Below are 23,717 nucleotides of genomic sequence, written 5' to 3' on the forward strand. Positions count from 1 at the left end.
GCATTTTATTTCATGAAAGCATAATCCATGGGGTGTTTTCCTTACAATAGGTACGTGCAAATGTAGGCTAAAAGGCACTTCTGGTTGTTCCATTCAATCTTTTGCCATTGATATAATCAAACTGTGAAACTGCTTTCATAAAAATAATGCGATCCACGGTATTGTGTAGACCTAGTGAAAATGTGAACAGCTCTTACCCAGAATTGTCATTTTGTTTCTATTTTACTTTAAAGTACTGTAGATCAAGAATATTGAAGACTAAAATCTCTTAGGTTACAGAAGGTGTGAGGCATGAAACCAGATACTGAATTTCCCTTATAGCTATATGTCAGCGTGAGGAAAAGCATCCTGCCATAGGAGAAGATAGGCAGGGAACAGGAGTGCCCTGCCGCTCTGCCTTCCCAGCTCTGCTGCGAGGGGCATAGCAATGTAAAACCTACTGATGGGACATCAGCTTGCTCCTCGTGCACATGGGAAGCTACCACAGCAGTTGAATGTATGCCTAAGATGGTGAAGTGATTGTCAGCATAAGCTTAATTCGAAATCTGTATCTGTTACCTTGAGAGAATAGCCTTTTACTGGTCTTACAGAATTTGGCAGGCTGGGTTTGAGAAGCTGTTTCTTAGGATTAGGGATCGGGGTCAGACAAGGATGAGATATTCCCTTGGAAGAAGTTAAATGCTTCATTGTACCTGCGTTTATTTTTAGAGTGAAATTGCTTTATGACTTCCTAATGAGCTTAAAAGTTGACAAGGATTTAAACTGTCTCTGGAAATACCCTGAACACTGGGAGGTGTCACACTAGCTATTCTGAAATAAACCAGACCAAAACAATAGCAAACAATTTCAGCTAGTGTGCTATTTACCTATCTGATTAGAACTGCTGTCCACCTAGTTAATATTCATAGAAAACAAAGCTTCTGTTTAAGGGTACTTTATGTCTCCTTATTCAAGGTAAGCGTAAAGAAATACCAGGAGATATACTGCCTTGCATTTTGAATTGTTGGGAGGAATGGGAACCACTACCGTGTCATGATTGTTTGTGCTGCTTTTGCATTCAATTCACTGATGAACTAAATTGACAATCAGCTCCAGTGTCCTGAGCGATGTGGTTTAGAACAACCAGAAATACAGGCTATTTATCAGCAAACAGTGGTATCGCTGAGTGTCAGTGCAATTCAAAATGTGATTTAACAGCAAATTTCCTACAGAGCCCAATCATGCCTTCTTTGTACAATGCAAATAATCCTTTGTTGGGGCTATGATCTTTTCAAGACTCACAGAAAGATCTATAATCTTTTCCAACGAGACGCTGAGATACTGTCCTTGTCCATTTCCTAGTCTTTTCAGCCATCCTAAAACCAAAAGCAAATGAAGAATCCCAAGGGGAGCTCCTTCGGCAGCTGAAGATGAATCAGTATGTCCAGCATGGACAGCCTTGTCCTATCTCCTTTTCTTTCTCAACCTTAGATTTAATAGAGATGGTGACACCTGGGGTGCTGATAACAGCAAGAAATCTGTGTGTGTATGTGTGTGAACATAACCATTCTGCATTAAAAAGGAAAAATGGGAGCTTAAAGAATTGTTAAATCTGAATCGAATATCTGTTTAAACAATGTGAAAGTCACTGCGTGCTGCTGATTGTCCCACCGTAAGCTTGTTGATATTTTTTTTCATTAGTTTGTGTTCTCCATCTCTTTGCCTTGTTGAAGCATGTGCGTTAATGTATCTATTTACATGGTGTCAGGCTGCTTTCGGCCATCAGATTTGTATCACCATATAAAGACGAGATTAAAATAAAGCTTAAAAGAAAGGTAAAGGTTACTTTGAAAACTGATTTCTGAAGTTCAGTGAAATTAAGGTATATAGGCAACCTTGACACAACTTGTCATGTATGAACTTGTGTATGAAGAATAGAGGTGGAGTTTTTTGGATGTAAATAAGTAATGGACATTTTGGGAAAACTGGACTATAACCACTTTGAAAATCAGCAAACCTGAGAAGATCAATTTAGTATTGTACTTTCTGTTGGGACTATTCAACAAATGGAACATTTTATTTAATGAATAATGAAAAGAGGGGGGTGACTTGATAGTTTTTCTTAACTCAGGTCATGAGATGGTCACTAAAGGTCTAAGTACTCTTGTTTGTTTTCTTAATAGTACAGAGTATAACATTATTGAAGACTCTTGTTGATCATTAATTCTTCTTTATGATGCTGAAGGTGGGCTTGGTTCCATGCTCATGTAAGTCCCTGAAGGCTTCCACTAATTTCAGCAGCCTTCGCTTGTTCTTTTTGTCACCAGTATTGCCTATTAACTGGCAAAGCATCTCTCTGGGACTGAAGGTACCTCTCAAGGTAAAAAGGGGAAACCCAGTATTTACAAGATACTAAAATACCTTGCAGAACTTGCCAGACGATTTCTGCACGTACATACTTCAATCACTTCCTTAAAATCTATTCATTGCCTATATGTTTTTTTTGTCATCTTCCTCTCAGGAGTCTATTAAGTGGCTTCCCAAGTCTCCGAAACTGTACAGTGGCCATAACTGGAGCACCCAGGGCTCTCGCTGGGCCTCGTTGAAAGGAAAGGAAAGTTTTCATGGTGGTAACCTGTACAAATTCAGCTCTGCTAATGGAAAATGGAGGGAAGGAAGGATCAGTCCCGAGCAAGAAGCGGAGGAACTGGAGAATCCTGATGATGTAGGTAGTCTCCTTGAAGTCAGGAGGGACAACATTGTGTGTCCATCAAGAAACTACAATCTGCTCACAGTGCTACACTGCCGAGCACTTTGGGTTAGCAGGAGGCTGCACTGCCTGTACTTCCATGTCCTTGCTTGTGCAGAGGGTACAGAATCATGTTCAATGTTTTATTCCTTTACTCGGCTTGCAATTAAACAATCCATCCAACCCCCAAGAGTACAGTGCAACTTGCAGGTTGAGTAACCTGAGCAATGATGAGATACATAACATTTTTTAGTTTACTCCTACTTATATCCCCAGTTACCAACATCCCTCCATCTCTTTCAGGTAAGCAGGTTGTTAGCAGCGCTTGAAGCTCAATGTCTCCCGGGGACTGGATGGTAGAAAAGTGAGGTTGCAGTGCTGCTCCACTGCATGTTTGGTTTTGGGTAGCGCTCTTCCAGGATGCTGACGTCTGGGAAACCCTGGATGCTGTGGTTTCTCTAGCTTGTGCCCACCAGGTGTCTGTCACCTGGGTAGCAGCTTGGCTGTCTTCTCTTCATAGCCTGGGAAAAGGAGGTTGTGATTGCATTCTTGCAGCCTTTCCCTTTCAGGGCATTGCTCACCAGCCTTTCCTCCAGATGTTTGCTGGGAGTTGAGGGAGGAATTGGGGCTCCTGCTCCTCTGCCAGGACCTCCGCTCCCTTTCTAGCCCCCGACTGCTGCTGGTGCGCCCCCTCCTCCAGCCCCCACTCCCAGCACTTGCTCCTGGCCTTTCTCCCCGGCACCCACGAGCACCACAGCACTGCACCACAGTCAGCCTGGCGCCGTTAAAGAGGAATCTCTCAAGAGACGAAAGATAATGAATGTTTTATGTGAGTTAAAGCTAGACAAATTCCCTTCTAATTTTAAGTGAAAATAGGAAGCAATCATGCCTTGTTTGCTCTCCCCGGCATTGGCGATGCTTCTTTCCATCCCAACCAAAAAGAGATTGTGGGAAAGCTCCGATATAGATTGAAAATAAAGTGTCCAGTGGGGTTTCTGCACAGCTGTTCATGGTAATGCCACTGCTTTTTATTTCTGGTATTAAACTTCCAAGCTTAGGAAGACAGTTATGGGGTTTATTTTCAAAGGTGTTGACCTTTGTTTGCTGCATCATTTTCCTGCCAACAGAAGATAGAAGAATTATGGTAATATGAAGATCTGATTCAACCTTACACATCAAATTAAGGAGCAAAAATCAGCTAAATATAAATAAAGCGTTCATAAAATGTGAACAGAATTTGGACATTGTGGCTGAATTTCATTTAACCACTTTGCTAAGCATAACTGATAACTGGAAAATGTCATTGTGTTTTGCAGTCAGACTTGTCTGAAGCTTCAACTGTTTGGTGGATGTGTTTTAATTGTGTATTTCTCTTTTCAAGCCCTTGTGGTTTAGCTAAACATAGGGTGACATTGTCAGTTCCTCACTGCATCTCAGAGTAGGTACAGCCTAGAGCCAGGCTTCAAAGCAGGCTTTGGGATGCCTCACCTTTGAGGCTCCACTTCCAGTAGACCCCTAAATCACTAAGTTTGCAGGTCTCTACTCACTGCCATTTGCAGCTAAATAAAGTCAATCCAATTACTTAAACAAAATCTTCTTTTAGAGACGTAGATGCAAGGTAGGGGCTTGCCTTCCCTCTGTGTTCCCAAAAATAGAACGTGAGCCTTGAGGAACTATGAGAAATGTTTTATTTTCTGTATGGAAAGCTCTTTGCCTCATGTGTGTGGTTCCTTGCCCTGGAGCAGCGGATTCAGTGCTACTGAGTTGCCAGAGGCTGCCCAAAATAGTCTCGTTCTCATGCTCCATCCTTTTCATAGGGCATTGCAGGAATTAGTTGGGTATATATGTGTTATATGTGCTTGTGTGTGCCAGGGGATCTAGAGAAAGGCTGTATGAATCTCAGTCCTGTCCCTGTTCCCACAATTTCCACCCCCATGTTGAGGGGAAAACCATGCCCAGAGAAATAATGGTGAAAGAAAGATACTTGTATATTTGCTTTAAAGTTGCAGTTTTGTCTTCAGTGAAACAAATCCTAATGTACAGCAATGTGATAGAGAGGAACAAATCCAATTTACCACAGATAGGGTCTGGGTATCAGATAGGTATTCTCCTTGCTGTTGCCGTGTTTACCTTTTTTATCTTTAACCCCCAGGAACCTATTTCCAAGTTTTCCGGCAGCCTTTTTGATACCAACGACAGCATGAGAGATCAGAGAAATACCAGAACAGCTCTTCAAGAAAACCACAAGTCGGCAATGAAAGGGAAGACTCTTCCAGGGACTAACGCTAAGGTGCAGCCACCCGTCTCGGCAGCAGGCAGCTTCCCTGGCGAGGGTGGCCGGATCCCAGAGGAACTGAGGGCAGTGGATGCACTGCAGCCCCCGCTGAAGGTATTGAACTGCTGCATGGGCTGGGCTTGCCGATGGGGGTCTCCACGTGTTGGTGGGGAAGTCCACGTGTCTGTGGGGAAGTCTACTTCTTGCGCAAGGCAGTTTATAAAAGATGCAAAGAAGCGGGGACGTTGCATGGTAGATGTCGTGAGACTTATCTTTCACAGAGTGTAAGCTGAGGTTTGTCCTTTCTCCCACTGGCTTATACAGAAAAAGAGTTTTCCATTAAAAAAAAACCATAACAAACCTTTCTTTGTAGCCATTCAATACTGTCTCATTTTATATATCCAGCTTTGCTATTGTAAGGTCAAGCCAAGGGTGTGCGCAGATGGGCACTCAGCTAAGTCTTCACTTAGTCCATGGTTTAGGAGCAGTGGCATGGCCTTACCGTCATGGCATGAGAAAGCCTCTGTCCCCTGAAAAGGGATGGGAACGTTCAAGTGAAAATTCAACAGTGACAACTACAAGATTTGGGCTGAAGTTTACGGAGAAAGCTATACTCTGAACTCAGTGGATATATCCTGTCTTGGCATGCTTTGGAGCACACGAGGAGGAAACGTGCTTTATGGGTTGGCTCCCAGGGGTGGCCGGGTACACCTCTGCTGACCGCCCATGGGGCGGGAGATGCAGAACTGCACTGCATCTCCGGGGTGGTGGGATGCAGCGCCAGGAAAGGCAGCTCGCCTGGGGTGGCACCTGTGCTGGGACCTGTCACCAAAGCACTGCTGCTAATCAGGGACTTGTGACGTCTTGAGCGTGCGGGTAATGCTAAGTCTAAGCAACATTTGGCAGGGTGGTTTTCATTTGACTGATAGGGTACCTTTTTAGGAATTAGGAATTTCAGATGAGTATGTTACATGTGCAAGAGTAACTGCATACATTTGTTAAATTTTGAAACGCAGCGGTGTTGAAATATTCTTAATTATAAAATATAACAAGTTATTCAAGCCTGAATTGTCTTAGAGATATGAAGCAAATCAATGAAAATAAGAGCATTTTGCTAATGTGATAAGGTGAAATGCAACTTGCATTCAGATTCCACTACACTATGGCAAGGTGTTCTTTAAATTTAATGTGATTGTTGTTTTAGAAATTAGCAAATTATTATTTACTACCAAGCATATTATTTACTAAAGGAAAAAAAAACCAAACTGGGGGGATAATTCTTAAATGTAAGCTGTCTTTGGAACTTGAAACTAATTTTATTTGGCCTTTGTTGTGAATTCTGTAAATTCAAAAAATTATCTAAGATTTTGTACTAAATTTTTGCCAATACCAGCAGGAGAAGAATAGACTTGATAGATTACAATTTATGCTGCTTTTTTAAAAGCTTCCTGATATTTTTACTTTTAAGTCAACAGTTAGTGTACTGTCAAAACTTTTGACGGAGTTAACATACATACAAAAGCCTATTTAAAGAAAAGAAAATTACTGTAATAGTGCTCAAATTCAGTTATCTGTTCTCAAAAGAGTTGAGAGTAAGCAAATCAGACTGTAGATGAGGTTCCAAAGCAAAGGTTTTTAATAAACTTATCAAAAAATATTTACTTTTCACTTCTCCTGTGTACTGGCTTTGTTGCCATTGTGAATGCTCAGTAAATCGGTGGGTTTTATGAAACAACTGGTTTGGTCAGCAGCCTTATAGACATCCTTACACGGTTTTGGCATGACTCCGAAACCTGGAGAAATAATGCATTCTTGGTGTTATTGAAGAGTAAAGACTAGTCTTGCATGTGCCAGTGTCCTGGTTTCGGCAGGGATAGAGTTAATTTCCTTTCTAGTAGCTGGTACAGTGTTTTGGATTTAGGATGAGAACAAAGTTGATAACGCACTGATGTTTTAGTTGTTGCTAGGTAATGCTTACACTAGCCAAGGACTTTTCAGCTTCCCATGCTCTACCGACTGAGAAGGCTGGAGGTGCCCAAGAAGCTGGGAGGGGGCACAGCCAAACTGGCCAAAGGGACATTCCATACCATGTGACGTCATGCTCAGTACATAAACTGGGGAGAGCTGGCCGGGGGGGCCGCTGCTCGGGGACTGGCTGGGCATCGGTTGGCGGGTGGTGAGCAATTGTGCTGTGCATCACTTGCTTTGTGTATTATTATTATTATCATATTATTATTATTATCATTTTATTTCAATTATTAAACTGTTTTTATCTCAACCCACGAGTTTTTCTAACTTGTGCTCTTCCAATTCTCTCCCCCATCCCACCGGGTGGGGGGGAGTGAGCGAGCAGCTGCGTGGTGCTTAGCTGCCGACTGAGATTAAACCATGACAGCCAGTGTTGAAGCATAGCACCATTTTTCTCTGGGCTGAGCTCTATTCGGGCAAATCTGCTGGTGTTCAGAGTGGGAGGTAGATTTTCATTGCTCATGTAATTAATAGGCAATGTTTTTGATTAATCAGGCCACTTATCCATTATAATTCTTTTCCAGATAACCATTACTGTGTGCAGTCAAATGGGGAGTCTTGGTATTAGCATTGCTGGTGGAAAGGGCTCATCTCCATGTAAAGACAATGATGAGGTGCATTTCATTACTCAAAATTTATCTAGTAATCATTAGAAAGAAACTGAGGAGCAGTTCTTTGAAGCTATTGTGTTTTGTTGTTTTCTTTCTGAGGTTGTCCTCAATGTAACATCACTGTCTTCATAATAAAGCTAACAAGGGTAAACATGGGTAAATTACTTCCCAAAGTGGAAGCCGGCAGTAGATTTTGATGAGGAAGCTCCTGGAGGGATGATTTTGCAGGGAAAACCTGATGTAAACCAATGATTTTCCAAAGACAGCCTGATGGCTGAAACACTGTTGGCTAGTTTCCACTTTCTACCTCAATTTGGGGTCACTCCCTTGGCAATCCACATGCCTCTCCCATCCCATTTGCTCATTCGCAGGAGCTAACTTGATTTGAGAGAAGTATTTCTCGCATCTTCTCACTTAATTATCATTTAAATAAATCTTTGTTTCCCAGTCTGTCCCCCATGGCACAGTATAAACAATTAATGACTTTTGTTCATTGTTGTATGTGTCAGTCATGGAGGCTTTTTTTTTTTCTTGCTAATGTGCTAAGACATTAAGTTTTTATTTTAGTAGAGGCAGCAGAACAACAAGTCTTGAAAATGAATTAATTCCTGTTTGCTTTTTACATCTAAGAACAATGGAAGAAACCCTGTCAGGTCTGAAACCTGTCTTTTGTGTTACCAGGGGATTGTGATTGCACGGCTGCCAAAAGAAGGTCCAGGAGACTTGGCTGGGGTACAAGCAGGAGACAGAGTGGCAGAGGTAGATGGGTGGTTTGTCAATGTGGAGTGTGTTCTCTTGTTCTTATCTTTAAATCAAATCACTCGGAGTTGGAGTTGGGGAATTTGAGATCTAGATCTAGGCTTGCCTTAGCTTTTTAGATACTTCCCAAACTACGTTCTAAAGATATTATAATGACATTAAATTGTTGTATTCCTTCTTATTATATTCTGGTTTTCAGATCTTTATGTTCAAAGTGCTTAACAAAATATTATTCACTTAAATGGCTGATTTGTAAAGGAAAATAATGGTCTTAGTAAGCAGTTATGTAAGCACAAATGCAGCTGTACTTGGTCCAAGAAGCTTTCTTATGAGATTGTGTTAGATCTACAAGATGAGTTCGTTGCAGCTGTTACAAAGAAATATAAATTAGAAGAGCTTGTTTCTCTGAGGTAATTTTTGGTTGGGAGAGAACAGCTCAAAGTAACTCCTCTGATGGAGGCTTACAGTGCCAAGGGATAAATGTGTCTCTCAGGCTGCTCCACCTCAAGCCTCATCCTTCCTAGAAGAAGCCACTCTCTTGAGCTTCAGAGGTTCCCAAGAGCAGTGGTGATCATGTACAGTTTTGTGATATCTATTTTTGACCTACTGTTTGGTTTCCACCTGCTGAGAAAAGTAGAGTGGGAGGAGAGCCTCTACAAAATTACTTTGAGGTGAAACTGGTCCATAATTTTTTTCAGCGCTTGTTCTCTTAAACTGTCATTTATACTTGCTTAAATTAATAGTTTTTACTCCAGTATACTCCTTGATGAATTAAGGTAGGATAGAGCAAGCAATATTGTACATCTCTTAAATAGCCAGGAATAAGGATAAAACATATATCAGCCAAAGATAAATTAACGATACATTAACCTACTAATTTTGTAAAACTATGCTATAGACTTATTGATAGAGGATTGTGTTCCACAATCCACATATGGAAGTTAGCTTAACACTTTTTAAAAGGTTGATTACGGATAAAATTCAGTATCATTTTACCTTTTTTCTTTCATGAAAGGATTATCCTTATCTAATTTTTTTATTTTAACAGGTGTGAGAGAATTTAAATAATTCTTTACAGATTTTGCATTATCAGATCATCAGGGGAAAAAAAATCAGGATTTTTAGTTGCTGTACCTTTAACTTCTGAGCAGAGTTTCTGGTAAAGTCAGTATCTTAAAAATCAACCACTTAGCTCAGGTTGCTCCACGAGGCTATAATTCATTCTTATTTTTGGGGCTATTTGAAATACACTAGCTACTAATGTCTGTTCTTTTAATGAATAGTGAAACAAGTAAAAAAAGAGAAGACATTTCTGCTCCATACTGTTCTGTCCTGCTGCTGTTACCCTACAAATAGTTATGATTTCTCTGTCTCCCACAAGATGGCAGAATCATTCATCTATTTAAAGAATGTAGAAAAAAAATCTCCGCTTTTTGTGTGTGTGGGAGATGAGAAGGAATTAATGCATTCAGGTGTGCTATAGGAGTCCTAATGTTTTGACCACAGGACTAATCTGTGTACAAATAACCAGCACTTTTCTCTTGATACTATGTGTTAGAACTTCTTACTCTTGAACTGACCATTTCAACAGTTCAAATATACAGTGTGTTCATCAAAAATGGGGAACAGCAAGAATTGCAATTTCATTTGCTTTCGTTGTGCAACCATATATAACAATAGGGCCAGGCATTTGTATACTAAGCTGAGAGGGAGGGAACTGCTCTTCTTAAACAGCATTCAGAATAAAACCATGCGTTTCTGCTGCTTTGTTTTTAAAGGCATCCCTCGTTTCAGAACCCGACGCCCTAGATGCTGGTTCCACTGAAGCTTCATCCAAGGGCAGCCCCTTCCCGACGGTAAACCACGTCATAACAGTAAGTAAGATGGCCCCAGTAACAAATGATTCTTAGCTAAGTACTTTGTGTTGTCTGTCATTAATGCTAGTAAAGGTGGTAAAGACTGGCACAAAACTTGTGAGTGGCTGCGTAGGAGGAGAACACGTACCAAAGATCAGTGACCCCACCATGCGTTTACTTGGCTGTCACTGCAGCTGGGATGTGGCTTCTGGAGGAGCTCAGCTCCTGGATAAGCACCAGCACAGCAGACCAGAGCTTTTGAAGCACTCTGGTTTGGGGGCTTTAAGGGTGGTGTCCATTCCCTCCAGCTTAAGTGTTTATTCTGTTGTCTGGACTCCCTCTCTAGCTAATGGAAGGAGCAGCATCTCCAGGGTGCCTCTTTTAGGAGGGAGAGGTTGAGCTGCTACCTGGACTTGACCATTTTTATCTTTTGACTCAAGGGGGAACTTGTGTGACAGGCTAAGACTGCATGCCCATATTTTAGGTGACTGATGTCAGACAAGACTAAGCCTACCACACATGTCACAGAAGGAAATGGCTGAGCCCCCAGGGTGACTTTGAGAAATCTGACCCACTTTTGTGAGCTTCTTTAAAAAATTCAACTCTCTGAAGACCTACCCCAATCATGGTCATCTGCCTGCACACATGAAATTATGGCTTTACTAGGAAGGTATAAGAAGATCAAGGTATCTGAATGATTAAGGTCAAAAAGCATCCTGCATGTATTAAGGCTGAGGTACCACGAAGCAACAACTGTGTCTCCTACAGCAAATGCTAGAGGAATGCTTTGTTTGATTCCTCTTCTTCCAGCCTTTTTTTATCCTTTTCCAGGAATAACATTCACAACCCAGCTAATGGCAAAAAATGAAAGTTCATCTATTATATAAAAGACTATAATCAAAGACCACACTATTTTTAAAAATGTGAATGGTCAATAAAAACTGAATGTGATTTGTTAGTTGACTGAAAAATAAGCAAATAGACCATGCAAATCTGGTTTCCTGTGTGGATTACTATTTAAGAAGGATTGAGCTGCAGCTTTTGTCTGAGATGGACTAACAAAGGTTTTCTCTTCTATTCAGTTGCTTAAAGAAACTTATTTTGAGGCCTCTGGTCTCCAACATCACCTTGTGAAACATTTAGTCAAGTTTTATTTTCCAGTTGAAAATGCTTCCATCGATTTTTTTTTTTTTTTGTCCAGCTCTACTTGCTAGCTGTTTCTTATGGTCTTAGCCTGCATTGCAGGAAGCGCGAGGGTTCCTGTTAGAGGAACCACTGTTGAAAGGGTTGATTCACACATTGCTAGTGGCCTGGATCTGTTGCAGTTGTATCTGACTCTTAATGTTTTCAGCCAAAAAGAGGAAATGACCATTTTTTATGTTGTATGCTTCTTGGAAAATAATGCCTGCCTTTAAAGTTCTTCAGCTGCAAGGGGAGGAGGCGGCAGATTAGACCAAGCTACTTACCTTAGAGCATGGTGCACAGAGGAAGTCAACTGGCTGAATATGTTCCAAGTGTCAAAAGTAGCCAATGTGCAAGTTCTTCTGTGGAGAAACATTTGTATTTCTGGTTTTGTTTCTTTTTTTAATCAAAATCTTTGTGCTGTAGCAAATCATGTATGTTATTGCCTTTAACCTAGAGCAGCATTCATCAGTCTTAGGGATTATGGGCTTTTGAGGAGTATCCTGCTGACTTGGGAACTGGTCAGCATCTCATCTGCTCTTGCTCTGGGTTTACTCTGGTGAAGTTCCTCTTATTCCTCAGTAACTGTCTTATCTGAAAAATGTTTACAGCCTGGCTTCTTATGGAGGACATGCTCTGCATGTTCAGATAAGCAGATGGCAGTAAGACCTTAACACAGAATCTTCTTCTTTGCTAGGAATCTAGGAAGGTTTGTTTCCTTTGTATTTCTGACTAGGTCTCAAGAGAAGATGGGTGCATCTACATCAAGGGAGGGAAGGAGAGAAGCATGGTGGCAAAGAAGCCAAAGGCTCCTATTATTCTTCCTGCAAAAGCTGAATTATGTGCTGGATGGTGCCCATCTTTCTTCACTTTCTCTTCCATGTCATCACTGCTTCCTGCCCTCCAGCAGAGACTCTGTGTTCATCTATTTATTTTTTTTGAATTTTAATAAACATCCTCTTTGCATATGCTATCTGTGATAATATTTGTCTCTTACTTGCTAGCCATAGCCCTTTAGCCATCTCTTGCCATCGCCCATCCCGTCTCTGAGCCTGGTGCTCTGACATTACAAAGGGCGATGCTGCTGCCAGATTCAGGTTTCCTCTCTGTTCTCCATGGGCCTGGTTGCTGTAACTTCTTCTAAAAGGCTTGTTTGAATTGTTAACTCATCCAGCCAAACTCAATTTCAAACCCTTTGTGCCAGCTTTAAGATTTCATGACAATGTGAATGACCAGTAATTAATTGGACAAACAATGAAAAGTTGTTTCACTCCGAGTCATTATTTTGCAAGGAAAAATGAGAATTGCCCTTGGTTTTAATTATGATTGAGTATTTTATTGAAATGTAGAGGCCCCAGATCTTTAATTACAATTAGATATTTTTTTACATACCATATTTTATAGACTTGTCTCAGTTATGCTAATCACACCTCAAAAATATGGAATCTGTTTATTTTACTTTGTTTAATACATATATATCAAAATAAAAATATTTTAATTGAACTTAAACTGAGTCTTTGGATTTTAAAATGGTAATCTTAAAATAAGAGTATCTATGTAAGGATATGCATCAAAATATAACAGATTAGAACCACAACTGGTATGGCTATCTACATGCAGACTGTAAAATATTGCATGTCTAACTACAGGGGAAAAAAAAATCAGGGATACAAACATTGCCAATAGTGCCCCATGCTGACTTTAACAGAAGGAACTTTAACTTGGATTCTGGAGTCTTTGTTTCCAGTTGTATATTCTTCTGTCTTTTGCCCTCTGCTCCTTATTTCCTATTCATCCTCTCAAACATAGAACCAACTCTGCACAGTCTTTCTCCGTCAAAAATATTTTCATTCAAGCTCTGACTGAAATTCCCAATGGATTTTGTCTGACTGAATGGAGAGTGTTGACAGGTTTCAGCATCTCCTATCACTTCATGACGTGCATCATCATGTCATTGTCTTTGATCCATTTTTGGGGCTATCAACATCATAAGGATATTAGATACTTTGTAATTAATATCGAATCTCTTAAATATTTTAATCTAGTATTTCACTTTAATTCTTACCATATTATTTTCTTTAATTGTATGCCTTTGCCCTGGGAATTTCCTCAATTAGATTTTTTCATATAGTTCACCAGGTGTACAAGTATCACTTATATCAAAGATTTTCAAGGAAGTTTAAAGTAAGAGTTATCAATGAAAAGTGATTGTGTAAAAGAAACTTACAGTATTGGAAAAATCTGAAGAAATTCTTCACGCTAAAAAAGCCAAATGTTTTGGTTGCTCTGTTAAAAATGCAGAAATACCAAATGTTCCTAAATATGGTGAGAAAACAGACAACTTCGGTGTACTAGAATGTGTAATGTATATCAAAGTGAAATGCTCCTGTGCCTGCAGAAAGTGAATTAGCATATACCGTGCTCCTACAATACATTGGTTGCTGGTTTTCTGCTTTTCTCCCATATTGTTTAGATGCAAGTCATGAGAAACCTTTCATGGATGAGAATCACAGCAGATCTATCTTCTTCATTTCCAGCTGATATAGGCTTTCCAGGAAAAAGTCTTGATGCACTTATATCAGTTAAAAATCTTCAGAAATCTAAGTATCAAACCCTTTCTTTATTCATCTGAGCAGGTTAGTTCTAGCCATATCAGAAAATTGTAATCATACAACTTAAACATAATAAAACTTCTTCCTTGTTTCTTTAGTCATTGTCTGTCTTTTTTCAATTTTAAAAGCAAAACCAGTAGAATACTCAGGTCAGAGAAGCCCTATAAAAGAAGACAACTGAAGTGGGATTCAGAATGTTCCTATCATGATCAAAGACAGATTTCTTCTGAAACTCGTTTTAAACAATAAAGACCTTGCTCACAGGCAGTGTTTGATTGACCTGTTCCCATAACACCATATGACCTAATAGTTCAGTCTTCAAGTTTTTTATGAAGAACTGCTTTATCTCTTCTCCAAAACATTTTCATGACTCTTAATCTTGTCAGATAAGGGTGTTGGTATTTTTATATTATTATTTTGTATTTTGATGAGGTAAGTTAGTTTTAGAAGTCAGGAGCCTGACTCCTCACTGCCTTGCATCTTGTGCAGGTTTATACACGCTTGCAAAGAAGCCCATGTGCAGCCTGGTTGGCTTAGCTAACCCTGTACTGATCGTGTGAGCTTCAGCGGAGTGTAAGCACCCATCTGCCATGTGATCTCCTTCTCCATTTCATCTGCTGGTTTGATTCCACTTTTATCTAAGTAACTGAGTATTTCTGAGTCAGGATGAAAGATAAAAGGTGTGTGGTATAGGCGCTGTATTTACCTCCATAGTGTAGTGGTTAGGGAATTTATTTTGTGAATTTGGGATTAAGTTCCTGCTCCAAACAAATGCTTCTGTTTGCACAGTGTACCTTTTTTCCTCTCTTCCTTTTAAGTAGTTTTCTCACAGGACTCGGTCAGAAAACTCACTTCAAACTTTGAATTCTTGGATTTTGCAGAGCTTGTAATTAACAATGCTAAATAGGAAAAACCTTTAAACAGAAAAGTCATTAATTGATCTTTTCAAGGTACCATATTCAAATACCTCGAAGTTAAAGAAAAAAAATCTACGAAGTAAACCCATCATATGGTAGACAATATAAGCACTGCAGACAATATAAGCAAAAATACATACAAGAGACAAGTAGACTCAAGCAAGGCACCTGGAACCGTGCTGTAGGACATAGCATACTATTTGAGAGTAGAAGAGGATAAATATTTGAACAACCACACAAATGATCAGCAACATCTCCCCTTGTGAAAGGCGTCCTCATGGACTCTGCGAGAATTCAGCAGGGGAGGAGGCTGTACTGAATTCCTGCAGGCTTTCAGGTATGACTGCTGCCTTTCACAGGGGTGATGAGCTTTCTTCAAAATCAAAGGATTGGTAACCTGGGCTGTGGGTAGCACTGCTTACGGGGGCAGTACCTTTTAAGTCTCCTGATGCGATCAAAGCAATGCATTTTCTTCAATGTTTTTATAGCATCAGGCCATAAATGATTACACAGAAAGCACTTAAATGAAAATCTATGTATCAGGTTCCAGTGTCAGGGAAGTCGCTATTCAGTAGTACATTAGAAGATGAAAGAAATGGAGCAAGGACAATTTTCATAAGCAGTTTGAGTCATATAAAAGCCTTTTGTGTCCGATGGCATTGCAGATATGACGCAATGGACATTGATCTTTCAATGCGATGGTGAGTTTGACTGAACTCCACCTTCCTTGCCTTGTGCATTGCCCTTGGGAGGCACTGAACTGCCGGATAGGAAGAACAGAAAGGAGCTTCGCTCTAAATGTAACATGCCCAAATATAATATATACTACTGATAAAACATTCAACGTGTTCTCTTGCTATCCCAATAAGAAGAGGAGAAAATACCCCGTTTTAAATCTGGCCTCTAAAAGATACCAATCTCTAGAAAATTCCCACAGAGGAAATTTTAGGGGAAAGCATCTGGAGCGGCACTTGTCTGGTGCATTGAACCTCCAGAAAATCACGCTGAGCTGAATTAGATTTCAGAGCAAATCACCAGGCACAGTGTGGGAAGAGCAACGAGCTTGGGGAAGAGGGACGGGCTCGTGGAGTAGCCCGTGCTCAGGGCCTTCACCAGACTGCTGCACACAAAACCGAGGCAGCGTGTTCAAAAACACGGTGCTAAAGCTCAGGTGTAAGTCTTTGGCAGTGCTTGAGAGCAGTGTGGCTGCTCCAGGCATAAGGATGAACTGAATTACGTGCTGCCCTCTCGCAACCCCGAGCAGCAATAGGTGCTGTCACGAGCTGGCCGCTCCCTGAGTGCAGCAGCACGGGCCACCCTGCTTTCCTTGTGCAGAGGTCTTCTGCTGCCCAGTGTAACGAGGCACTTCATCTGTGCCTGATCATAGTTTTCTTTTTCCCAGGGTGTGGGAGAGGTTTATACCTCTCTCTCCATCTGACTTCACGATTTCTGGAGTTTGGCCGCACTGCCAAAGCAGTGAAATAGCACTGTAACGCGCCGGGGAAAGGGATGCAGCCAGGGATTTCTGAGACCAGGAGCATTGAGGGTGGACCATAAAACACATGCTGGTTAAAATGATCCTGATAACATGCTACAAAAGGGAAGCTGTGTTGAATGCCTAGACGGGGTTTGCAAATTCATACAGTTTCATACATGTGGCTGCGCATTAGGTGGTTTTCGTCATGCCCCTCTCACCCCCTGCCCCAGCCGCCTTCCCCGCCACACCTTGGCTGCCTTGCCCGCTTCCTCCTGGCAGTGAGATTGCTTGTGGGTAATAAATTCACAAGGAATCAATTAGATCTTTTTCTCCCTCTTTAACTTGTATTTCCTGTATGTTTTCTTTTGGGGAGAAGGCTGCTTTTATCCATTGTCTCTGTCTTTGGTTGCGAAACATCACATTGCTTTAATTAAAAAAGCTACCAGGTGCCAATTTGGTCTGAACCGTGCAGCAGTTGATCAGCACGTTCTCTGCTGTTCTTGTTGGATGCATTTTGGCATCTTCTTTTTAAAACTATTATTTAAAAATCCAGCTGTGTAACATTTTTTAGGCATGACAATGTCCTCCTTCACCTTAAATTTGATTTAGGCTGTTTCTTCTATGAATACAGTCATTATCAAATGCAATCTTTTGCATCTAGCAAAGGCATGTTTTCATTGTTTAGCAAGAAGTCTGAATTTCCTGTTGTTCAAGTCTAAAATACTACTGCCATCACCAGTGATGACGAAAAAGGTAAAATTAAGTATGAAATCTTAACAATATTCATGAGGTTTACGCAAACGCCTGCAAATGCTCTCAACTGGGGACATTATTTTATTTTCCCCTGTTTCCACCAGCTGAAGGGTACCAGCCTTAGCACTGGTGTCAGTGAAGATCAGCTGTTAAGTCAAATTTCAAAAATATGTACTGTTTAGATACATGGAGTTGAACTAGTCAGGCTTCCCTATTAGAGGTATTTTCTAGCTGGGGAATATTTTCTTTAGGAAGTGATCTGTTTGAACTAGGGTTAAAAGTATGTCTAGCTTTCTTCCAAGAGGCCAATCCAAATCCTTTTCCCCTGCCCCTATTCTTTCAAACTTGGGCTTTTCATGTGTCGAATCACCTTCTGATTCGTAGCCTCTCTCCCCAGCAGCTGGCCTTGCTCTCAGCCGTGCTTTGCCCTGTCGCTGCTGGTTACGCCTTTCATGTGAAGCTCGGGCTTTAGCTGTGACTCTTGCCTTGAGAGAGTTCTTCTTCTGCTAAGATTGGAGTATGGACCTGTGAGGGGGGAGGTCAGGGGAAGGGGAAAGCTTATAAAAGAGAAAAAAGATGATAGGGTTTGTTCTGTTTGGTTTTGGTTTTGAAAAGGTTATAAAAAGACATAATGACTGTCCTTTATGGACTGTTCTGCAACCTTTCGGACAAACATTTTTATTAGAAGTGGAAAAGGAAAGCATATGTGCACAACTGGAAGTTAAAAATTATTGGATGTTAACCTGTTGGCAGGACATCTCGTTTATCATGCTTTAAGAAGATGCTTTCAACTGAAGCATCATAGCTAGTTGTGGGTTTGTTCCTATCCTGTTTCAATATGAAAGAATTTTTGCAGCCAACACCGCAGCTGAATTGCCCCAGGTTATTTAGGCGGGTTTGTTTTACTGCTTCTTGCAGTGGACTAGGAGTGCACAGGCAGCCCATGTCTGTGCTTCAGTTGAAGGACTTCAATTTTCAATGGAGGGTGGTAATTCCATTAGAGTGTCTGAAATAATTTGATTTTTAGTTATGCCTGATTTAAACAAAAATGAAATTTTTTAGTGAATCTTTTTAGTTTCCGGAGTCTTAGTGTTTATGTTGAAAAAGTGTAAGAAAGATGCAAACAAGGTAGTGGAAGAAATTCCCATAGTGAACACACTGGTTTTGGTACAGGACATGTCCTTTGTGAAGTTTACTTTTTAGGCACTGAAAATATAACTTCAGGGGAAAAAAGGAAAATAGTAACCTGTTTCAAATGATTAATCATACATTTTTCTGAAAAAGTATTCTACATATTTTGATGGTTTGGGATTGACTGGTGCTTCAGGTATTATTTTAATAATGAGTGCATGATGATGGAAAGTGCGTAGGAGGACTTTGCGATTTCAAGAGAAATATTTTAAACAAGTTCAGACACTATTCAGTAAAAAGTAGTGGAGTAAAGCAATGGAATGACACAAGATCCTGGATAATCTGTCCTCCTACACCAGGATCAAGTTCTTCTCAAGAGTTACTGGTGGAAGATGGAAATTCCACACCTTCCCATATGCCTTAGGCAAGCAACTCGAGCTCAGCTGCCCATGCTGGAAAGGTTTTCCTTGTTTCGATCCTAAATGTCTCTGTCTTGCCCTGCCTGTAATGGGCAGTGGAAATAGTATGCTTCCTCTTTGCTGTGACTTTTTTTTGCACATGAAATCTGTTCTCCTGTCTTCCCTCAGTCGTGATGCACCGGGAAATGTACATTCAAATATGAATATTAAAGAAAAGCTCCAAGAGCAAAGCATGCCTATTTAATAGGGTGAAGCTGTGGTCAATGAAGATAAGCATGGAAATCTTAAAGCAAGGGTAAAATCCCCCTGGGATTCTGGGAAGAGAAGCACTGGGTTTGAGAAAAGGATGGAACAAAAGATAATGCAAGCTTAGAGTTGTTGAGTTTTGTTACTTTGTTTTGTTTTTTAAAAAACAAAACTGGAAGAGGAAAGGAAGTGGATAAAGCTTAGGTTGTGATTTTCCTGGAGCTAGGTTGTATGTGAAGGCAGTGATGGAGAGTGCTGGGTTCTTAGGGGATAGTTAGGTGAAGATGGAAAGGCTACTGTGGTTAGAACTGTGATGTGTGTTTCTTACATCCATTTTGTGTTGGGTTTTTTTTACAGGAGATTAATTGACAACTTTTGATGCTAGGAGAGAGAAAGTAGAGGCCTGAGCCTCTTTTCACTGAGTTAGACCTGTACAAATGCATACTCTATTACTTAATTGGGTTTGCTCTCAATTTGCAATTGCGTAGGTGACACAATCCGCACCCAAGAGTTGTTTTGTCATTGGTACCTATGATTCAGCTGTGAAGAAATCAGTGCTCCTCCACATCCCGTCGGGGAGACGGGCACAGAGCAGGATGATTGGCCACAGAGGAAGGAGCAGCAGTGGGTTTGGGGACGGCAGCAGTATGGGTTCACATGGGGTTTCGGAGGGAGAGTGGGCAGGAAGACGTGCAGAAAGCAGAGGGACAGAGGCTATGGCTGCACTTGGACAAGAATATTTGATTTGTTAGAGAAACTCAGTGGTATGTCTCCAAATCAGCATGAGTGGGTGTATGTGCGAGCTTTCATCTGCCTGGAGAGGATACGGAGGGACTGCTGTAGATCAGAGCGGAGCCCGCTCTCCTCTCGGGAGCGCCAGTTTCCAGCCTTTGCAGCACTTCTGGGCTGAGACGCTGTTCAGCCTCCGCTCTAGAAAGTTGGTTGGTCATTTGGTACCGGTTTGTCTTTATCTGCTGCAGCATGAAAGATTAGATGAAAGACTTCCCCCAACACCACTTATTTCATGGAAGCAGTTGATAACAATTACCGTAGAAATGTTGGACAAGCATGAACCGGTGGGCAGGCGGTGGTCTAACGGGGAGCCTACCCGGGGGCGTTGGTAGCAGAGTCGTGCTGCTGGCAGGAAGGGGATGTCCTCCAGAGGCTCCGCCGCAGCTCAGGCTCTGAAGGTGTGCAGGCTTTCAGACCGTGGGTGTAGGAGAGAGTGTGTCATCAAGGAAATGAGATGAGTTTTCGGGAAAGTTGTGAAAGCCTAACTGCAGCTTGCAGTGTATTGAACACAGGGAGAAATGCGAAAGAGTATTTGTGCCAGAACTGAGCATCCTGTGGGCTTCTTCCCTCTAACAATATTGTTACAATCTCAGATTTATGTTTCTTTCAGCTGTAGATAATTAATTAATAAAGAAAAAAAAGTAGGACTAATTTTTTGGTGATAATTAAAATAAATAATGGTCTCTAAAATAAGGAGTATTTCAGAGTGCCTAAAAGAAAAGTCTCCAAAGGACCTTTGTGCCAGATCAAAACTCTGAGTGTGTATGTTTGGGGGTGGTGGTGGAGTGGAATAACCCACGAGAACTTCATGTTATTAGTTTAAATTTTTAGGGTTATGCCTCACCAACGGCTAGAATTTTTTTTTTCTATTTTCTGTTTCATCAATTAAATTCACTTTGTGATTGTAAGACCTAGTCCCATCATAATTTTTGAAAGATAGTATGCAAGAGTCAGGCTCCAGAAGTCATGAAATGTTTGAAGAAAAGCTTTTTTAGAGACTTGGATTTGATTCCTTGCAAGTGGGATCGCTGGGGAGTAGAGACCATGCTGATAAACAGTATTTCAATAACTGACATTCAAAATGGCTAAGAGCTATTCTTCAGAAGGAAGAAGTAGTACCGGCGACTCTTCCTTCATACTTGCTAATGCAATGCATGCCTGGTCTTGGGGAAATGTGCACATGTCTATTTTTGAGTGGCACAGTACGCAAAAAAAGGTCTTCCCTGAGCTTTGAACAGACAGCTCGATGAAATGCAAAGCCTGGTCCTGGATATTTCTGCAGGTAGCTTCAGATAGGGCATAGACCTCCGCACCAGTTTTTGAGGTGGCATAATTTCAATATATGACTCAATATAACACCTGTATGTATAGCATGTGCATTTGCCGTAGCACAAAGCAGCTGGCTGCTGGCTATCGTTAAGAAAGAAACATCTTTCAGCAATGACAGAGCCAAGAGAAACATCCAGGGCGTGGAAAGCTTATAAGTGCTGTCAGGTGTGCATGACAGAAGCACATCTTCCCAGGAGCTGTTAGCTTGGCCGGTATTTAGGATCTATATAGATTATTTAAAGTTTCCAGAAATGTGTCCTTCTTAGTCTAAGCAAAAGGGGGGGGGAGGACGTATAATTGGGCGTTCAATACACCAGGGAATATAACTACACTTATACCTGGTTTTAAAACTAGTGCGCCTGCCCGTGAGCCAGGGGGGTGCCAGGCTCCCCGATAGTCAGTGGAGTCAGAGCTAATGCAGTCAGTGGAGCCCAGGGAATAATTAATTTTACTTCAATGCAGAAACCTGCCGGCTGGCTAGCTGAACAACCACGAAGCATCTATGTGCTTGTGTCATTTCCTAAATCAAATAATGTACAGCAAGGAAATAATATATAAATGATTGAATTGATTGGTGTTAACATTAAACATTCTTATAAAGTGTGAAGAAATGCAACAAATAAGAAATATTACCTTTCTTGAAAATTTTCAGACTACTGGTAAGATGGACATTTTATTTATTACACATTATTATATTGCCTGCTCATTAGATATATCGACTTACTGTTATATCTGTTTTCATTACATGTTAAACCTTTTTTGAAAATTAGTGAAAAGTAGGATGACTTTGTGCATCAGAGTTAAATTTGTAATAATCCATTCATTGATACAAACCATTACTGATACATTATTTGGCTAAACATAAAGAACCTGACGTTCTTCTCTTTTCTCAGTTACAGCATTTAAATGAATTTTAAAACATTACAATATAGTTCTCAAAGGATACAAAGTTCTTGGCCAAAAAATTGATATGAATCAAATCCATGTATGCATATTTATTAATTACTTATTTATTAAATACATTTTGTCAGTAAAAAATCCAACATATGCAGTTTTTCAAAGATAAATAATTTATATGTTTTATGGTCCTTCGTTAATCCTTTATTGCTTTCAGGTGCATGAATTTAATGAATAATGAAGTTAAATAAAAGTAGATGTATATTTTTCATATTTACTTGTCTTTATTTTTTAAAGATCTTTTTATCTTTTTTTTTTCTTTTTTCCTATGGAAGTTTTTTTTTTTAAATTAGCTAATGAGAGGAAAAGGCAATTTATCTCAATTTTGCTTTAACTGTCAATGCAATTTTTGGCATAGAACAGTTTGCCTGTCAGGAAGCCCTGCGGTGTTACAACTCTCGCATGTTTTTCTCATCACCTGCTTCCCTTGTACCTTTAAAATATCCCCTTTAAACACCTCCCTGCTCTTAATCTGACTCTTTTCTCTGCAATCTTTCGCATCTTGCTGAAGATACCTCGGATAATCCTCACGCGCCCTTCCACTTCCGATGAAGATACCGACCAGTTGCCCCCAGACCCGGATGACTTTGAGCCCGAGGAGCCCGACAGCGCAGAGGACCATGCCTATTCGGACTGTCTGAACAGTGCTTTTTATCCTCCCTAATAAAGTACTTTTCTGGAAACAGTTCACGGGTGGTTTTCTTTCCCATTGTTTGATTACGTTTAATGTAGTACTTGAACCGCTATGCCTTACTTGTAGTGAAAACCATTACATGGAGGATGGATTTGAGCTGGGGGAGCAGAACCGGTGTTTGTATTTCTTTGCCTTGAACTTCCCTTCAGCCAGAACTTGCACACTTGAAACAAAATGTGCTGGGTGAGGTTATGTGAGTGTCACCACGTGTTTCAATAGCCACTTGTCAGGGCGTCCTACAGCACCTAAATGCAATGGTGAAAAGAGCAGATGATTTTTATTCAGAAGGTACTTTACCCATTTGGAAACACACTGAAAACAATTGTATAGTTTAGGGTTTTTTTTAAATCATGTCCATGTTTTGTCTATATAGCTCACCCTTTTGCCACCCCCAGGTTCCTTTGAATTGTCCCTTTTAATGTTGTTTTCTATGAGAATAAAAAAATCCTTTTCTGTCTTTTAAATAGTGCTGTTTTTTTTCCCCGCAGAGGAATGTTATTTCCATTGGAATTCTGTATCTCATTTTAGTGTAATAAAGAATAGTTTCTCAGTAATGCAAACGTATATCAGATTTGAACAGGGCCCGTAAGTTACATTTTATTAGATCTAAATGCACGAGGCATCTTACGCAATTATGCACCTGAGAGTGAACTGAGAAGCAATTTCGTACGCTCAAGGAACTGTCTGAGACTTTTTTATCTCTTCTCCTGACTTGCATATAAGCAGAACACCTTAAATTTGCCTTACTGTGATATGCCAGTATTTCATGTGTATATATATGTGTGTGTGTGTGTGTGTATATGAGGTAAGCATTTAAGAGCAAATGTTCTTGTACAGCAGTGTTCAATCCTTTAGTTCACTGCTATTCAAGCACCTCAAAATACATTAGACACTTAAGAAGAACCTTTTGGGATTGATCCTTATTTGGGGTTCCACGGTGCTGCCTTAACT

The 23,717-nt window shown here is 40.5% G+C and overlaps 1 protein-coding gene across 1 annotated transcript; it reads left to right on the top strand.

Annotated features, from left to right (window-relative positions):
* Positions 1 to 2,473: 2,473 nt before the first annotated feature.
* On the top strand, positions 2,474 to 22,795 carry LOC143158857 (uncharacterized). The gene is made up of 6 exons (XM_076335310.1): positions 2,474 to 2,704; positions 4,881 to 5,117; positions 7,556 to 7,645; positions 8,324 to 8,401; positions 10,180 to 10,275; positions 22,584 to 22,795. Exons 1-6 carry the CDS (start codon positions 2,474 to 2,476, stop codon positions 22,734 to 22,736), a joined length of 885 nt encoding a protein of 294 aa, XP_076191425.1. The 3' UTR covers positions 22,737 to 22,795.
* The last annotated feature ends 922 nt before the right edge of the window (positions 22,796 to 23,717 follow it).

This window comes from Aptenodytes patagonicus, chromosome 3 (assembly GCF_965638725.1).
Source record: "Aptenodytes patagonicus chromosome 3, bAptPat1.pri.cur, whole genome shotgun sequence".
NCBI lineage: Eukaryota > Metazoa > Chordata > Aves > Sphenisciformes > Spheniscidae > Aptenodytes > Aptenodytes patagonicus.

Excerpts from the sequence above, each read along its gene's own strand:
- LOC143158857 (XM_076335310.1), top strand. The coding sequence starts at position 2,474 with ATGTTTTTTTTGTCATCTTCCTCTCAGGAGTCTATTAAGTGGCTTCCC. Across the intron at positions 2,705-4,880 it reads AACTGGAGAATCCTGATGAT|GAACCTATTTCCAAGTTTTC; the intron begins GTAGGTAGTCTC and ends TTTAACCCCCAG. Across the intron at positions 8,402-10,179 it reads CAGGAGACAGAGTGGCAGAG|GCATCCCTCGTTTCAGAACC; the intron begins GTAGATGGGTGG and ends TTGTTTTTAAAG.